The 14,385-nt window shown below is 45.6% G+C and overlaps 1 protein-coding gene across 2 annotated transcripts in view; it reads left to right on the top strand.

The window, feature by feature from the left end:
• Nucleotides 1-361: 361 nt before the first annotated feature.
• LOC139382280 (rap1 GTPase-activating protein 2-like) overlaps nt 362-14,385 on the top strand; it is a 115,744-nt gene continuing 101,720 nt past the window's right edge. For both annotated transcript variants that reach the window (XM_071126156.1, XM_071126158.1), the window contains exon 1: nt 362-433. In XM_071126156.1, coding sequence (XP_070982257.1) covers nt 393-433 — 41 coding nt within the window. In that variant the 5' untranslated portion in view covers nt 362-392. The remainder of the gene's footprint in view (nt 434-14,385) is intronic.

The raw sequence follows: 14,385 nt of genomic DNA on the forward strand, positions 1-14,385 counted from the left end.
TCATCACCCAACCAGGAAAGAGCTTAGGCGTATCCCTCACCATGGCAACAACATCATCCCACGCATCCTGCATTCTGACACACACTCTCCTCTTGTGTGTCTCTCTCTCTCTCTCTCGCTCTCTTTCTCCCTCACTCTCGCTTTTCTCTCTCTCTCTCTCTCCCTCCCTCTCTCTCTCTCTCTCTCTCTCTCTCTCTCTCTCTCTCACACTCACACTCGCTCTCTCTCTCTCGCTCTCTCCTTCTCTCTCACACTCTCTCGCTCTCTCCTTCTCTCTCTCGCTCTCTCACACACTCTCTCTCTCTCTCACTCACGCATCTCAGTCAATCTCCCCTGTCCTCTCATGCTCTGCCATTCCATCCGCTAATGTTGGACCAGCCACTCGCTAAGACATGTTCTCTACAGCATGCAAGGGATCCGTGGGCGAGTCAAGGTAAGCTTTCACATGAACCTTGAGGAAGACAGTACTATAGAAGTCGTGTCATATACACTATATTCCTGTTTGGTTCTCTCTGGCTGCTGTGACAAGAAGACAGTGGGTGGTGGCATGAGTGCGTATGAGAGACCGTGTTAAACTGTTGCTGTGTGCTCGTCAGTGTGAGAGCACCGCCAGCTGCAGACTGGCTGCTGTGAAAGAGAGATGGAAAGAGAGAGAGAGAGACAGAGTGAGAGAAAGAGAGAACGTGGGAACGCTTAGCTGCCAGTCATATCAAAGGCGCTGGCTGTGCAGAAGTGTTTACTTCTGAGTGCGCGTGTGCACGTGTGCGTGTGTGTGAAGGCATTTTGCGGATGCTAACATTATGCAGATGTGTGTGTGCGTGTGTGTGTGTGTGTTCATCTGTGTGTATGATTGTGCGTGTGATTCCATGCACACGCTTGTGTGTGTGTCTTAATGAGCACACTCCCTCAGAAGCTTCCATTGACACAGAGGGAATAAAGTGTTCTTAGCTTTTGAAAGCCAGCCCATTTAAAAAAATAAATGAATTTACACAGATTCATCCCTGGAAATGGAAATGAACAGCATTAGCCACGTTCTGGTACATCAAGTGCAGATTGAGCTTCCTCTGTCTAATATATACACCCAGTCATTCATCTAAAGAGAGAATGTGTGTGAGTGTGTCACGCGCATGTGTGTCACTGTGCGTGTGTGTGTGTCACTGTGCGTGTGTGTGTGTGTCACAGTGCGTGCGCGTGTGTCACTGTGCGTGTGTGTGTGTGTGTGTGTCACAGTGCGTGCACTTGTGTCACTGTGTGTGTGTGTGTGTCGCTGTGCGTGTGTGTGTGTGTCACTGTGTGTGCACTTGTGTCACTGTGTGTGTGTGTGTCACTGTGCGTGTCTGTGTGTGTGTGTGTGTGATACTGTAGATGCAAATCTCCCATTGTAATGTTCTGCAACGTAATGGTTTCTTTATCGCCATCCTCTTGGTGACAGCTGGAAATAGACCTATAATGGGATCTTCTCAGGTGTACTGCTGCCTCTCAGATCTCTGCCAGCCAGCCTCCAGCTATGGGAGGTGATACGTAGATCAGTGGAGGCTGATGGAAGGAGCTATAGGAGGACAGGCTCATTGTAATGGCTGTAATGGAATATATGAAAAGGAGTCTAACGTGTTATCCATATGTTTTTGATGTGTTTGATATCGTTCCATTTATTCCATTCCAGCCATTACAATGAGCTTGTCCTCCGATCGCTCATCCCACCAGCCTCCACTGGCATAGATAAGGAATACGCTCCACAGATTCATTTAGATGTTTGGTAAAGTGTTGGCTGTTTCTAAGCAGGCATCGTGTTTCTATAAATTACAGCAGATGAGACTTTGATACTTGATGTAAGCCTGTACAGCCTAGCCTGATCCCAGGTCTGTTTGTGCTGCCTTGCCAACTCCTATGGTCTTTCAGTTGACAAGGTAGCACAAACAGATCTGGGACAAGGCTATATATAAAGCCCCTCTCCCCCTTTTTTAATTTGTACAGTGCATTTAGAAAGTATTCAGACCCCTTTACCTTTTCCACATTTTGTTATGTTTCAGCCTTATTCAGAAATTGATAACATAAAAAAAATGTCTCATCAATCTACACACAATACTCCATAATGACAAAGCATTTTTTTAAAATCACATTTACATAAGTGTTCAGACCTTTTACTCAGTACTTTGTTGAAGCACCTTTGGCAGAGATTACAGCCTCGAGTCTTCTTGGGTGACGGTACAAGCTTGGCACACCTGTATTTGGGGAGTTTCTCCCTTTCTTCTCTGCAGACCCTCTCAAGCACTCAGGTTGGATGGGGAGCGTTGCTGCACAGCTATTTTCAGGCCTCTCCAGAGATGCTCTATCAGGTTCAAGTCCCGGCTCTGGCTGGGCCACTCAAGGACATACAAAGACTTGTCCCGAAGCCACTCCTGCATTATCTTGGCTGTATGCTTAGCGCTGTTGTCCTGTTGGAAGGTGAACCTTGGCCCCGGTCTGAGGTCCTTAGCGCTCTGGAGCAGGTTTTCATCAAGGATCTCTATGTACTTTACTCCGTTCATCTTTCCGTCAATCCTAGTCTTCCAGTCCCTGCCACTGAAAAACATCCCCACATCATGATGCTGCCACCACCATGCTTCACCGTAGGGATGGTGCCAGGTTTCTTACAGATGTGACGCTTGGCATTCAGGCCAAAGAGTTCAATCTTGGGTTCATTAGACTTGAGAATCTTGTTTCTCATGTTCTGAGGGTCCTTTAGTTGCCTTTTGGCAAACTCCAAGTGGGCTGTCATGGGCTTTTACTGAGGAGTGGCTTCCGTCTGGCCTCTCTACCATGAAGGCCTGATTGGTGGAGTGCTGAGAGATGGTTGTCATTCTGGAAGGTTCTCCCATCTCCACAGAGGAACTCTGGAGCTCTGTCAGAGTAACAATCAGGTTCTTGGTCACCTCCCTGACATGGCCCTTCTCCCCAGATTACATAGTTTGGCTGGGCGGCCAGCTCTAGGAAGAGCCTTAGTCCTTCCAAACTTCTATAATTTAAGAATGATGGAGGCCACTGTGTTCTTGGGGACCTTCCATTTTGCAGACATTTTTTGGTACCCTTCCCCAGATCTGTGCCTCGACACAATCCTGTCTCGGAGCTCTACGGACAATTCCTTGGACCTTATGGCTTGGTTTTTGCTCTGACATGCACTGTCAACTGTGGGACCTTATATAGACAGGTGTGTGCCTTTCCAAATCATGGCCAATCAATTGAATTTACCACAGGTGGACTCCAAGTTGTAAAAACATCTCAAGGATGATCAATGGAAACAGGATGCACCTGAGCTCAATTTCGATTGTCATAACGAAGTTTTGTTTTTATATACATATGCAAACATTTCTAAAAACCTGTTTTCGCTTTGTCGTTATGGGTTATTGTGTGTAGATTTTTTATGGAATCATTTTTAGAATAAGGCTGTAACATAATGAAATATGGAAAAAGTGCAGAGGTCTGAATACTTTCCCAATCCACTGTACCTGGATGTCTAAAGGTCAATTTGGAGTGCACCCAATCCACTGTACCTGGATGTCTAAAGGTCAATTTGGAGTGCACCCAATCCACTGCACCTGGATGTCTAAAGGTCAATTTGGAGTGCACCCAATCCACTGTACCTGGATGTCTAAAGGTCAATTTGGAGTGCACCCAATCCACTGTACCTGGATGTCTAAAGGTCAATTTGGAGTGCACCCAATCCACTGTACCTGGATGTCTAAAGGTCAATTTGGAGTGCACCCAATCCACCGCACCTGGATGTCTAAAGGTCAATTTGGAGTGCACCCAATCCACTGTACCTGGATGTCTAAAGGTCAATTTGGAGTGCACCCAATCCACCGTACCTGGATGTCTAAAGGTCAATTTGGAGTGCACCCAATCCACTGCACCTGGATGTCTAAAGGTCAATTTGGAGTGCACCCAATCCACTGTACCTGGATGTCTAAAGGTCAATTTGGAGTGCACCCAATCCACTGTACCTGGATGTCTAAAGGTCAATTTGGAGTGCACTCAATCCACTGCACCTGGATGTCTAAAGGTCAATTTGGAGTGCACCCAATCCACTGTACCTAGATGTCTAAAGGTCAATTTGGAGTGCACCCAATCCACTGTACCTGGATGTCTAAAGGTCAATTTGGAGTGCACCCAATCCACTGCACCTGGATGTCTAAAGGTCAATTTGGAGTGCACCCAATCCACTGTACCTGGATGTCTAAAGGTCAATTTGGAGTGCACCCAATCCACTGTACCTGGATGTCTAAAGGTCAATTTGGAGTGCACCCAATCCACTGTACCTGGATGTCTAAAGGTCAATTTGGAGTGCACCCAATCCACTGTACCTGGATGTCTAAAGGTAAATTTGGTGTGCACCCAATCCACTGTACCTGGATGTCTAAAGGTAAATTTGGAGTGCACCCAATCCACTGTACCTGGATGTCTAAAGGTACATTTGGAGTGCACCCAATCCACTGTACCTGGATGTCTAAAGGTCAATTTGGAGTGCACCCAATCCACTGCACCTGGATGTCTAAAGGTAAATTTGGAGTGCACCCAATCCACTGTACCTGGATGTCTAAAGGTCAATTTGGAGTGCACCCAATCCACTGCACCTGGATGTCTAAAGGTCAATTTGGAGTGCACCCAATCCACTGTACCTGGATGTCTAAAGGTCAATTTGGAGTGCACCCAATCCACTGCACCTGGATGTCTAAAGGTCAATTTGGAGTGCACCCAATCCACTGCACCTGGATGTCTAAAGGTCAATTTGGAGTGCACCCAATCCACTGCACCTGGATGTCTAAAGGTCAATTTGGAGTGCACCCAATCCACTGTACCTGGATGTCTAAAGGTCAATTTGGAGTGCACCCAATCCACTGCACCTGGATGTCTAAAGGTCAATTTGGAGTGCACCCAATCCACTGCACCTGGATGTCTAAAGGTCAATTTGGAGTGCACCCAATCCACTGTACCTGGATGTCTAAAGGTAAATTTGGAGTGCACCCAATCCACTGCACCTGGATGTCTAAAGGTCAATTTGGAGTGCACCCAATCCACTGTACCTGGATGTCTAAAGGTCAATTTGGAGTGCACCCAATCCACTGCACCTGGATGTCCAAAGGTCAATTTGGAGTGCACCCAATCCACTGCACCTGGATGTCTAAAGGTCAATTTGGAGTGCACCCAATCCACTGCACCTGGATGTCTAAAGGTCAATTTGGAGTGCACCCAATCCACTGCACCTGGATGTCTAAAGGTCAATTTGGAGTGCACCCAATCCACTGTACCTGGATGTCTAAAGGTCAATTTGGAGTGCACCCAATCCACTGTACCTGGATGTCTAAAGGTCAATTTGGAGTGCACCCAATCCACTGTACCTGGATGTCTAAAGGTCAATTTGGAGTGCACTCAATCCACTGTACCTGGATGTCTGAAGGTCAATTTGGAGTGCACCCAATCCACTGCACCTGGATGTCTAAAGGTCAATTTGGAGTGCACTCAATCCACTGTACCTGGATGTCTAAAGGTCAATTTGGAGTGCACCCAATCCACTGTACCTGGATGTCTAAAGGTCAATTTGGAGTGCACCCAATCCACTGCACCTGGATGTCTAAAGGTCAATTTGGAGTGCACCCAATCCACTGCACCTGGATGTCTAAAGGTCAATTTGGAGTGCACCCAATCCACTGTACCTGGATGTCTAAAGGTCAATTTGGAGTGCACCCAATCCACTGCACCTGGATGTCTAAAGGTCAATTTGGAGTGCACCCAATCCACCACCTGGATGTCTAAAGGTCAATTTGGAGTGCACCCAATCCACTGCACCTGGATGTCTAAAGGTCAATTTGGAGTGCACCCAATCCACTGTACCTGGATGTCTAAAGGTCAATTTGGAGTGCACCCAATCCACTGTACCTGGATGTCTAAAGGTCAATTTGGAGTGCACCCAATCCACTGCACCTGGATGTCTAAAGGTCAATTTGGAGTGCACCCAATCCACTGCACCTGGATGTCTAAAGGTCAATTTGGAGTGCACCCAATCCACTGTACCTGGATGTCTAAAGGTCAATTTGGAGTGCACCCAATCCACTGCACCTGGATGTCTAAAGGTCAATTTGGAGTGCACCCAATCCACTGCACCTGGATGTCTAAAGGTCAATTTGGAGTGCACCCAATCCACTGCACCTGGATGTCTAAAGGTCAATTTGGAGTGCACCCAATCCACTGCACCTGGATGTCTAAAGGTCAATTTGGAGTGCACCCAATCCACTGTACCTGGATGTCTAAAGGTCAATTTGGAGTGCACCCAATCCACTGCACCTGGATGTCTAAAGGTCAATTTGGAGTGCACCCAATCCACTGCACCTGGATGTCTAAAGGTCAATTTGGAGTGCACCCAATCCACTGCACCTGGATGTCTAAAGGTCAATTTGGAGTGCACCCAATCCACTGCACCTGGATGTCTAAAGGTCAATTTGGAGTGCACCCAATCCACTGCACCTGGATGTCTAAAGGTCAATTTGGAGTGCACTTGTTCTCTTCTACGTGTGATCCTCTTCTTTTCATTCATTCCATCTGTCATCCTCATCTCTTTCTCCCTCTCATCATTCTCTCTCTCCCTCTCTCTCACGTCCTCTCTCTCTCTAACCTCTCTTCATCCGCTAGCTCCATTTTCCACCTCACCGCCCTGCTTGTCATTCCCTCCCCTATTTGATTGGCCTCCATTCAATCTCAGGATCTTTCATTTCCTTTTTCCCTCATTCAATTCTCTCTCTGACTGTCTCTCTGTCTCTCTGTCTCTCTTTCGCTGTATCTCTCTCCTTTCACCTCTCCCTGTCCTTTATCTTAGTTTCACCCTGAATGGCTCTTTCTTCTCTTCTCCCTCCTTCACATTCCACCCCCCCCCCCCCCCCCTCTCTCTCTCTCGCTCTCTCACTTTCACTCCTGGGGGATAAGCGCAAACTTTGATAAGCTGTCAGATGAGTCAGAGGGCAGTTGTCTCTCCAAATCTCAAGTTCATCGTTCACATAATATGTGGCTATCCAGCACATAGTGTGTGTGTGCTGTGTGTGTGTGTGTGTGTTTGGAGCGGCAGGGTGGGCACTGCGTTCCCACCCATCTTGCTATAATGACGAAAAACAGCAAAACTGCTTATTGAATGGTTTAAAGGTACTTTTTCTCTCCTCTCATCAGTGCGTTCTGTCTGGAAGAATGAATGCCAGATGAGCATGGCAAAAGGCTCAGTAGAAAGTGACATGGTGGTGGTGTGTGGTTGGTACAGAGGCAGTTTGTGTGGGCGTATGGTTGGGCCTTATGAAAGATCAGTGGAGAAAATCGCTGGGCTCTATGCGCATACGGGTAACGAGAGGATCAACACGGGTAACGGGAGGATCAACACGGGTAACGAGAGGATCAACACGGGTAACGAGAGGATCAACAGGGGTAACGAGAGGATCGACACGGGTAACGAGAGGATCGACACGGGTAACGAGAGGATCAACACGGGTAACGAGAGGATCAACACGGGTAACGAGAGGATCAACACGGGTAACGAGAGGATCAACACGGGTATTGAGAGGATCAACACGGGTAACGAGAGGTTCGACACGGGTAACGAGAGGATCAACACGGGTAACGAGAGGATCAACACGGGTAACGAGAGGTTCAACAGGGGTAACGAGAGGTTCAACACGGGTAACGAGAGGATCAACACGGGTAACGAGAGGATCAACACGGGTAACGAGAGGATCAACACGGGTAACGAGAGGATCAACACATGAAAGGAGGGAAAAGGGGAGAGGAAAGAGTAAGGGTGAAATGGGAAGTAAGGTCGGCGTGAGGGAGAAAGGAGGAAAGTTGTCAGACAACATTCTTAGGAAAAATAGGTGCTACCTTGAACCAAAAAGGTTCTACCAAAAAGGCTCCATGTAACACCATATACCCTCCACAAAGAACTCTTTGCGAACCCTTTTTTGTAAGGGTTCAGTATTGGGTTGAAGGGCGATTTAAGATAAAGAGATGTAGATTAGGGTGAAATAAAGGAAAAAGAGTGATGAGAATGAAAGGGTGAGGATGAGGTGGTGAAAAGGGGGATGAGGTGGCAGGAAAGAGGGGTGGAATGGGGGTCCAGTATGGGGGATCCAGTATTGAGGGTCCAGTATGGGGGTGGGGTTCCAGTATTGGGGGAGGGAGTGTGTGTGTGTGAGAGAGGAGTGTGTGAAAGAGGAGTGTGTGTGTGTGAGAGAGAGAAACAAGAGAGAGAGAGAGAGAGAGAGAAAAGGCAAGGCCATCAATCCACCAGACATCAACACAACACCCTATTCAGCACTGCAAAACCGCAGTCCATTTAGCTCCAAGCTTATTGGCATAACCATACATACTGCCTCCAGTATATATTCAGGTGCAACGTCATTGTGAACATGTTAAAGCTGGTTTAATTAACGTCCAACTGCGTATTTAAGGGCTTGGCACATATGTGTCAATGAGGGTTTCACTGCTCACTCATGTAACATATTGTATCCGCCTGATTTTAAAGTCTAATCTCCGGCACTCCTCCGTCTGTCCCCCTCTCCCTCTCTTCCTCCCTTCACCCACTTCCTTTCTACTTTAGGAGGCACTTTGAGTGCATTGCAACAGTGCCGCCTGGCCCTTGCCAAATTCTCTTTTTCTTTCTCTCTCTCTCTATCTATTGGTTTTCTCTCTGTTTCTCTCTCTCCCTCAGACCCCCCCCCCCCCCCTGCTCTGTATTGCTTGTCCCCCCATGACTCTTAAATCTCTAGTGGCAGGAGGTGGGGTAAAACTCTGGTTGAGAGACTGATAGAAAGAGCCTGCTTACCTAAGCTAGACAAAAAGACACCATGACAAGAGACAGTCTGAAACATCGGTACTGAGCATTGTCACTGTCACTCACTCCTACAGAGCAGGCAGGCATCAGGCTGAGTGTCTGATGGCGTTGACATTGGAACAAAGGTTTATTGATGGCTGTCTCCGTTGGGTGTCAGGGAATTCTGACGCTGGCTATTTGGCATTGTGAAGCTCATTTGTGATGTTGTTTCTGGTCAGGTCATGTGCTCAGGGAAAACTCCTGGCCCAAATAATGAGACACAGGAATGGAGTGGAAAAGCACTCTCATATTGCCTTGAACAATGTATCCCGTCTTGCGCGTGCTGCCATGTGCAAAGAAATACAATTCTATTTGACCACGTGTCACGTCTTTACATCCTTTAGTAATGTGTGAGGACACACACCACTGGGGAGATATTAGAAGCTGTGTTAATCCATTACTGCATCTAATTGACTCAGGACTTCAACGTACTTCTGGCAGTTTGTACCCTCTGTGGGATGATTACGTGAACGTGGTGTAAACGCACTCGCTTTATACGGTGTGTGTTCCCGTAAAGTACCCGCCGGGTAAAGAACACGGGTGCAGAAGGCGAGTTTTAATCCTGACCAGATACAAACGAAACAAACATGAGCCGCGTACTGAACTCTACAAACCAACAGCACCCAAGGACTCGTGACAACAGACGGCTAAATAAAGGGGAAGTAATCAGGGACGTGATGAAGTCCAGGTGTGCCTAATGAAGGGTTGCCAGGACTGCTGGTTTGTATAGAGGGGGAGGGGCTTAGACGGGACAGTTCCAAATGGCACCCTGTTCTCTTCATAGTCCACTAATTCTGACCAGCACAATAAGGGAATAGGATGGCAGTTAGGACAAAAGGAATTGAATGACAGTGGCTGAGTCCCGTTCTTTCACGTCAAATAAGTTATTTTTTTGGGACGAAAGCATTGGGTCGGTTTCGTGAACGGGCTGATGGTGTTGCTGGTTACACTGTAGCATCAGGGTGTTTCTGATCATATATCTGAAGCATGTGTGTCAAGGAACTGAAAAGGCCATTCTTCTGTAAATATGCTGAAGTGTGTGGGGCTGCTATACTGTAAAAGTAGCTTGTGATAAGGAGCTCCTTCCTGCCAGTATTGTACAGTACAACAGTACATTGTGCCTGTGTTGAAGTGTACACCTTAGAATGTGTCATCAGGTCAGAGTTTGCCTGGTCTCCTTCATGTGAAGGTTTACTGGGGTGACTAAAGCCGTGCTATACTGTACAACCGATAATGCGCCTCAGCTGCGGAGATGGCATTCATAGTAAACACTGCGTAATATGTCGGCTCAAGCGGAAATTACATTACGGATGGAAAGTGGGCCTCGGGTTGTACAACTGACACACAACACATTTGACACAATAGTTGTGACACGACACATTTGATGAGTTTATCTGCCTCGTTTGTTTTTTTGACACAGCTCATGTCCGTCCACTAGACAATAACAATCTACTTGAGCGTTGTGTGGTGATTCATGTCATAATGTGAAAAGGCGCCGGGCATCCAGTCTGGATCATCTAAAACACAGAAAGGCAGACAGACGGAGGTACAGTTTCACTGGGAGCGCTGCAGATTGGAGTTCAAGTGATGCTCATCTCATTTAATTGATCTTCCTCTGACACCGCCTGGTATAGAGGTCCTGGATGGTAGGGAGCTCGGCCCCAGTGATGTACTGGGCTGTACGCACAACCCTCTGACACCGCCTGGTATAGAGGTCCTGGATGGCAGTGATGTACTGGGCTGTATGCACAACCCTCTGCAGCGCCTTGTGGTCGGATGCCGAGCAGTTGCCATACCAGGCGGTGATGCAGCCAGTCAAGATGCTCTCAAGGGTGCAGCTGTAGAACTTTTTCAGGTGCTGAGGGACCATGACAAATCTTTTCAGCCTCCTAAGGGGGAAGAGGCGTTGTTGTGCCTTCTTCACGACTGTGTTGGTTTGTGTGGACCATGTTAATTCCTTAGTGATGTGGGCACAGAGGAACATGAAGCTCTCGACCCGTTCCACTTCAGCCCCGTCGATGTGGACAGGGACTCCGTTTCCTGTAGTCCATGATCAGCTTCCCTTGTCTTGCTGACGTTGACGGGAACGTTGTTCCTTAATGCGATTTTGTAGTCATTACTCAAACAGAGTCACTGTGACCATGTATGGGGGTCCAGATTTGAGTTGTATCAGCTTTAAATGTTTGAGTAAGTCAAAAATGGATGGAGATACATTTAACTTTAAGCTCATTGATCATTAAATACAAAAGTTATCAGCGGTTTGAACTCTAAACAGACGTTAAGAAATGTTTTATATGAAGTTGATTGCACTTAGAATACTCTTTTGTAAACTCTTACAGAAGAGACATTACATATCTCATTACACATCTCATTACACATCTCATTACACATCTCATTACACATCTCATTACACATCTCATATCTCATTACACATCTCATTACACATCTCATTACACATCTCATTACACATCTCATTACACATCTCATTACACATCTCATATCTCATTACACATCTCATTACACATCTCATTACACATCTCATAAGGCCTTATTTTGAGGCCTAGTTTTACAGGCCACACCAGGGCTGCAAGTAGGGTTGCAAAATTCAAGTAACTTTCTCACAATTCCAAGATTTTCACAAAATCCTGGTTGAAGGATTTCCTGCTTATTCCCTCCCGTTTCCAGGAATCAAATGACCGGTATTTCTTGAAAACCTGGTAACTTTAAAAAATGTCCCCGGAATTTTGCAAAACCATATCCAAAACAGTTGGAATTTGTATTCAACCGCAACCTGCATTCGTAATGATTGCCAGGGTTAGGAACATTGTGAGGAGACCTAAACCATTTAACCATTTACCTAAACCATTTAACCATTTACCTAAACCATTTAACCATTTACCTAAACCATTTAACCATTTACCTAAACCATTTAACCATTTACCTAAACCATTTAACCATTTACCTAAACCATTTAACCATTTACCTAAACCATTTAACCATTTACCTAAACCATTTAACTATTTACCTAAACCATTTAACCATTTACCTAAACCATTTAACTATTTACCTAAACCATTTAACCATTTACCTAAACCATTTAACCATTTACCTAAACCATTTAACCATTTACCTAAACCATTTAACCATTTACCTAAACCATTTAACCATTTACCTAAACCATTTAACCATTTACCTAAACCATTTAATCTGGAACAGCCGTTTCAGAATGCGGGTGCAAAACAATCAAACAAACTGATGGGGATTAGTTGAATGTTATTTATCTTTGTGTAGTATAAGATGACTCAATCAATCAATGTACAGTATATCCCCCTCATGTATAGGCTACCCGTGATGTATCCCTCACCAAGTATAGTATGAATGTCAAACAACTATCAAATGTTGTAACGAAACAAAATGTTGAAAAAGTCCAGGGGTTTCAATACTTTCCGAATGCTCTGTATATGCAAAAACACAGATATTAAAAAACATTTTAAAAAAAAATCTACATGAAGTAGAGCATGCTGGGAAATATGATAGTTTGTTCTTCTTAAATGAATGTAAACAATGACTTGACTAACCTCTGCTTAACCAAAATATAATTTCTATTTGATATTACCAAGAAAACGTGAGTACCTAGTTGTCCTGACAGATTTTGATTTAGAAATACTTCATAGGTTAATGCTCCATAAACAATAAAAACATGTTTTATGTTTAAACAGTTTAAACCAGTTTAAACGAAAACATGCGGTCTCTCCTTCACTGCAGCCGAGGTGAGTAAGACATTTAAACGTGTTAACCCTCGCAAGGCTGCAGGCCCAGACGGCATCCCCAGCCGCGCCCTCAGAGCATGCGCAGACCAGCTGGCCGGTGTGTTTACGGACATATTCAATCAATCCCTATACCAGTCTGCTGTTCCCACATGCTTCAAGAGGGCCACCATTGTTCCTGTTCCCAAGAAAGCTAAGGTAACTGAGCTAAACGACTACCGCCCCGTAGCACTCACATCCGTCATCATGAAGTGCTTTGAGAGACTAGTCAAGGACCATATCACCTCCACCCTACCTGACACCCTAGACCCACTCCAATTTGCTTACCGCCCAAATAGGTCCACAGACGATGCAAGACAACGACGAGACGGCCTACAGGGAGGAGGTGAGGGCCCTCGGAGTGTGGTGTCAGGAAAATAACCTCACACTCAACGTCAACAAAACTAAGGAGATGATTGTGGACTTCAGGAAACAGCAGAGGGAACACCCCCCTATCCACATCGATGGAACAGTAGTGGAGAGGGTAGCAAGTTTTAAGTTCCTCGGCATACACATCACAGACAAACTGAATTGGTCCACTCACACAGACAGCATCGTGAAGAAGGCGCAGCAGCGCCTCTTCAACCTCAGGAGGCTGAAGAAATTCGGCTTGTCACCAAAAGCACTCACAAACTTCTACAGATGCACAATCGAGAGCATCCTGGCGGGCTGTATCACCGCCTGGTATGGCAACTGCACCGCCCTCAACCGTAAGGCTCTCCAGAGGGTAGTGAGGTCTGCACAACGCATCACCGGGGGCAAACTACCTGCCCTCCAGGACACCTACACCACCCGATGTCACAGGAAGGCCATAAAGATCATCAAGGACATCAACCACCCGAGCCACTGCCTGTTCACCCCGCTATCATCCAGAAGGCGAGGTCAGTACAGGTGCATCAAAGCTGGGACCGAGAGACTGAAAAACAGCTTCTATCTCAAGGCCATCAGACTGTTAAACAGCCACCACTAACACTGAGTGGCTGCTGCCAACACACTGACACTGACTCAACTCCAGCCACTTTAATAATGGGAATTGATGGGAAATGATGTAAATATATCACTAGCCACTTTAAACAATGCTACCTTATATAATGTTACTTACCCTACATTATTCATCTCATATGCATACGTATATACTGTACTCTATATCATCGACTGTATCCTTATGTAATACATGTATCACTAGCCACTTTAAACTATGCCACTTTGTTTACATACTCATCTCATTTGTACATACTGTACTCGATACCATCTACTGTATCTTGCCTATGCTGCTCTGTACCATCACTCATTCATATATCCTTATGTACATATTCTTTATCCCCTTACACTGTGTACAAGACAGTAGTTTTGGAATTGTTAGTTAGATTACTTGTTATTACTGCATTGTCGGAACTAGAAGCACAAGCATTTCGCTACAATCGCATTAACATCTGCTAACCATGTGTATGTGACAAATAAAATTTGATTTGATTTGATGATTTGACCTTACAATCAAGTTGTTTGAACTTGCTGTGACAAAGTTGTACCCATTTAAAAAGTGAATTTGCATCAAAAAACCTCTCATTTAGTTTTGAGTCAAGTACCACATTCATATTTAAAGTAATAAAGATGTATCATTGACTTTGACTTAAACAAAAAATGACTTTGGGTTACAGTGATACCAGATACTAGACAGTGTGGAAAAGGCAGTGGTGT

Source organism: Oncorhynchus clarkii, chromosome 24, assembly GCF_045791955.1.
Source record: "Oncorhynchus clarkii lewisi isolate Uvic-CL-2024 chromosome 24, UVic_Ocla_1.0, whole genome shotgun sequence".
Lineage (NCBI taxonomy): Eukaryota > Metazoa > Chordata > Actinopteri > Salmoniformes > Salmonidae > Oncorhynchus > Oncorhynchus clarkii.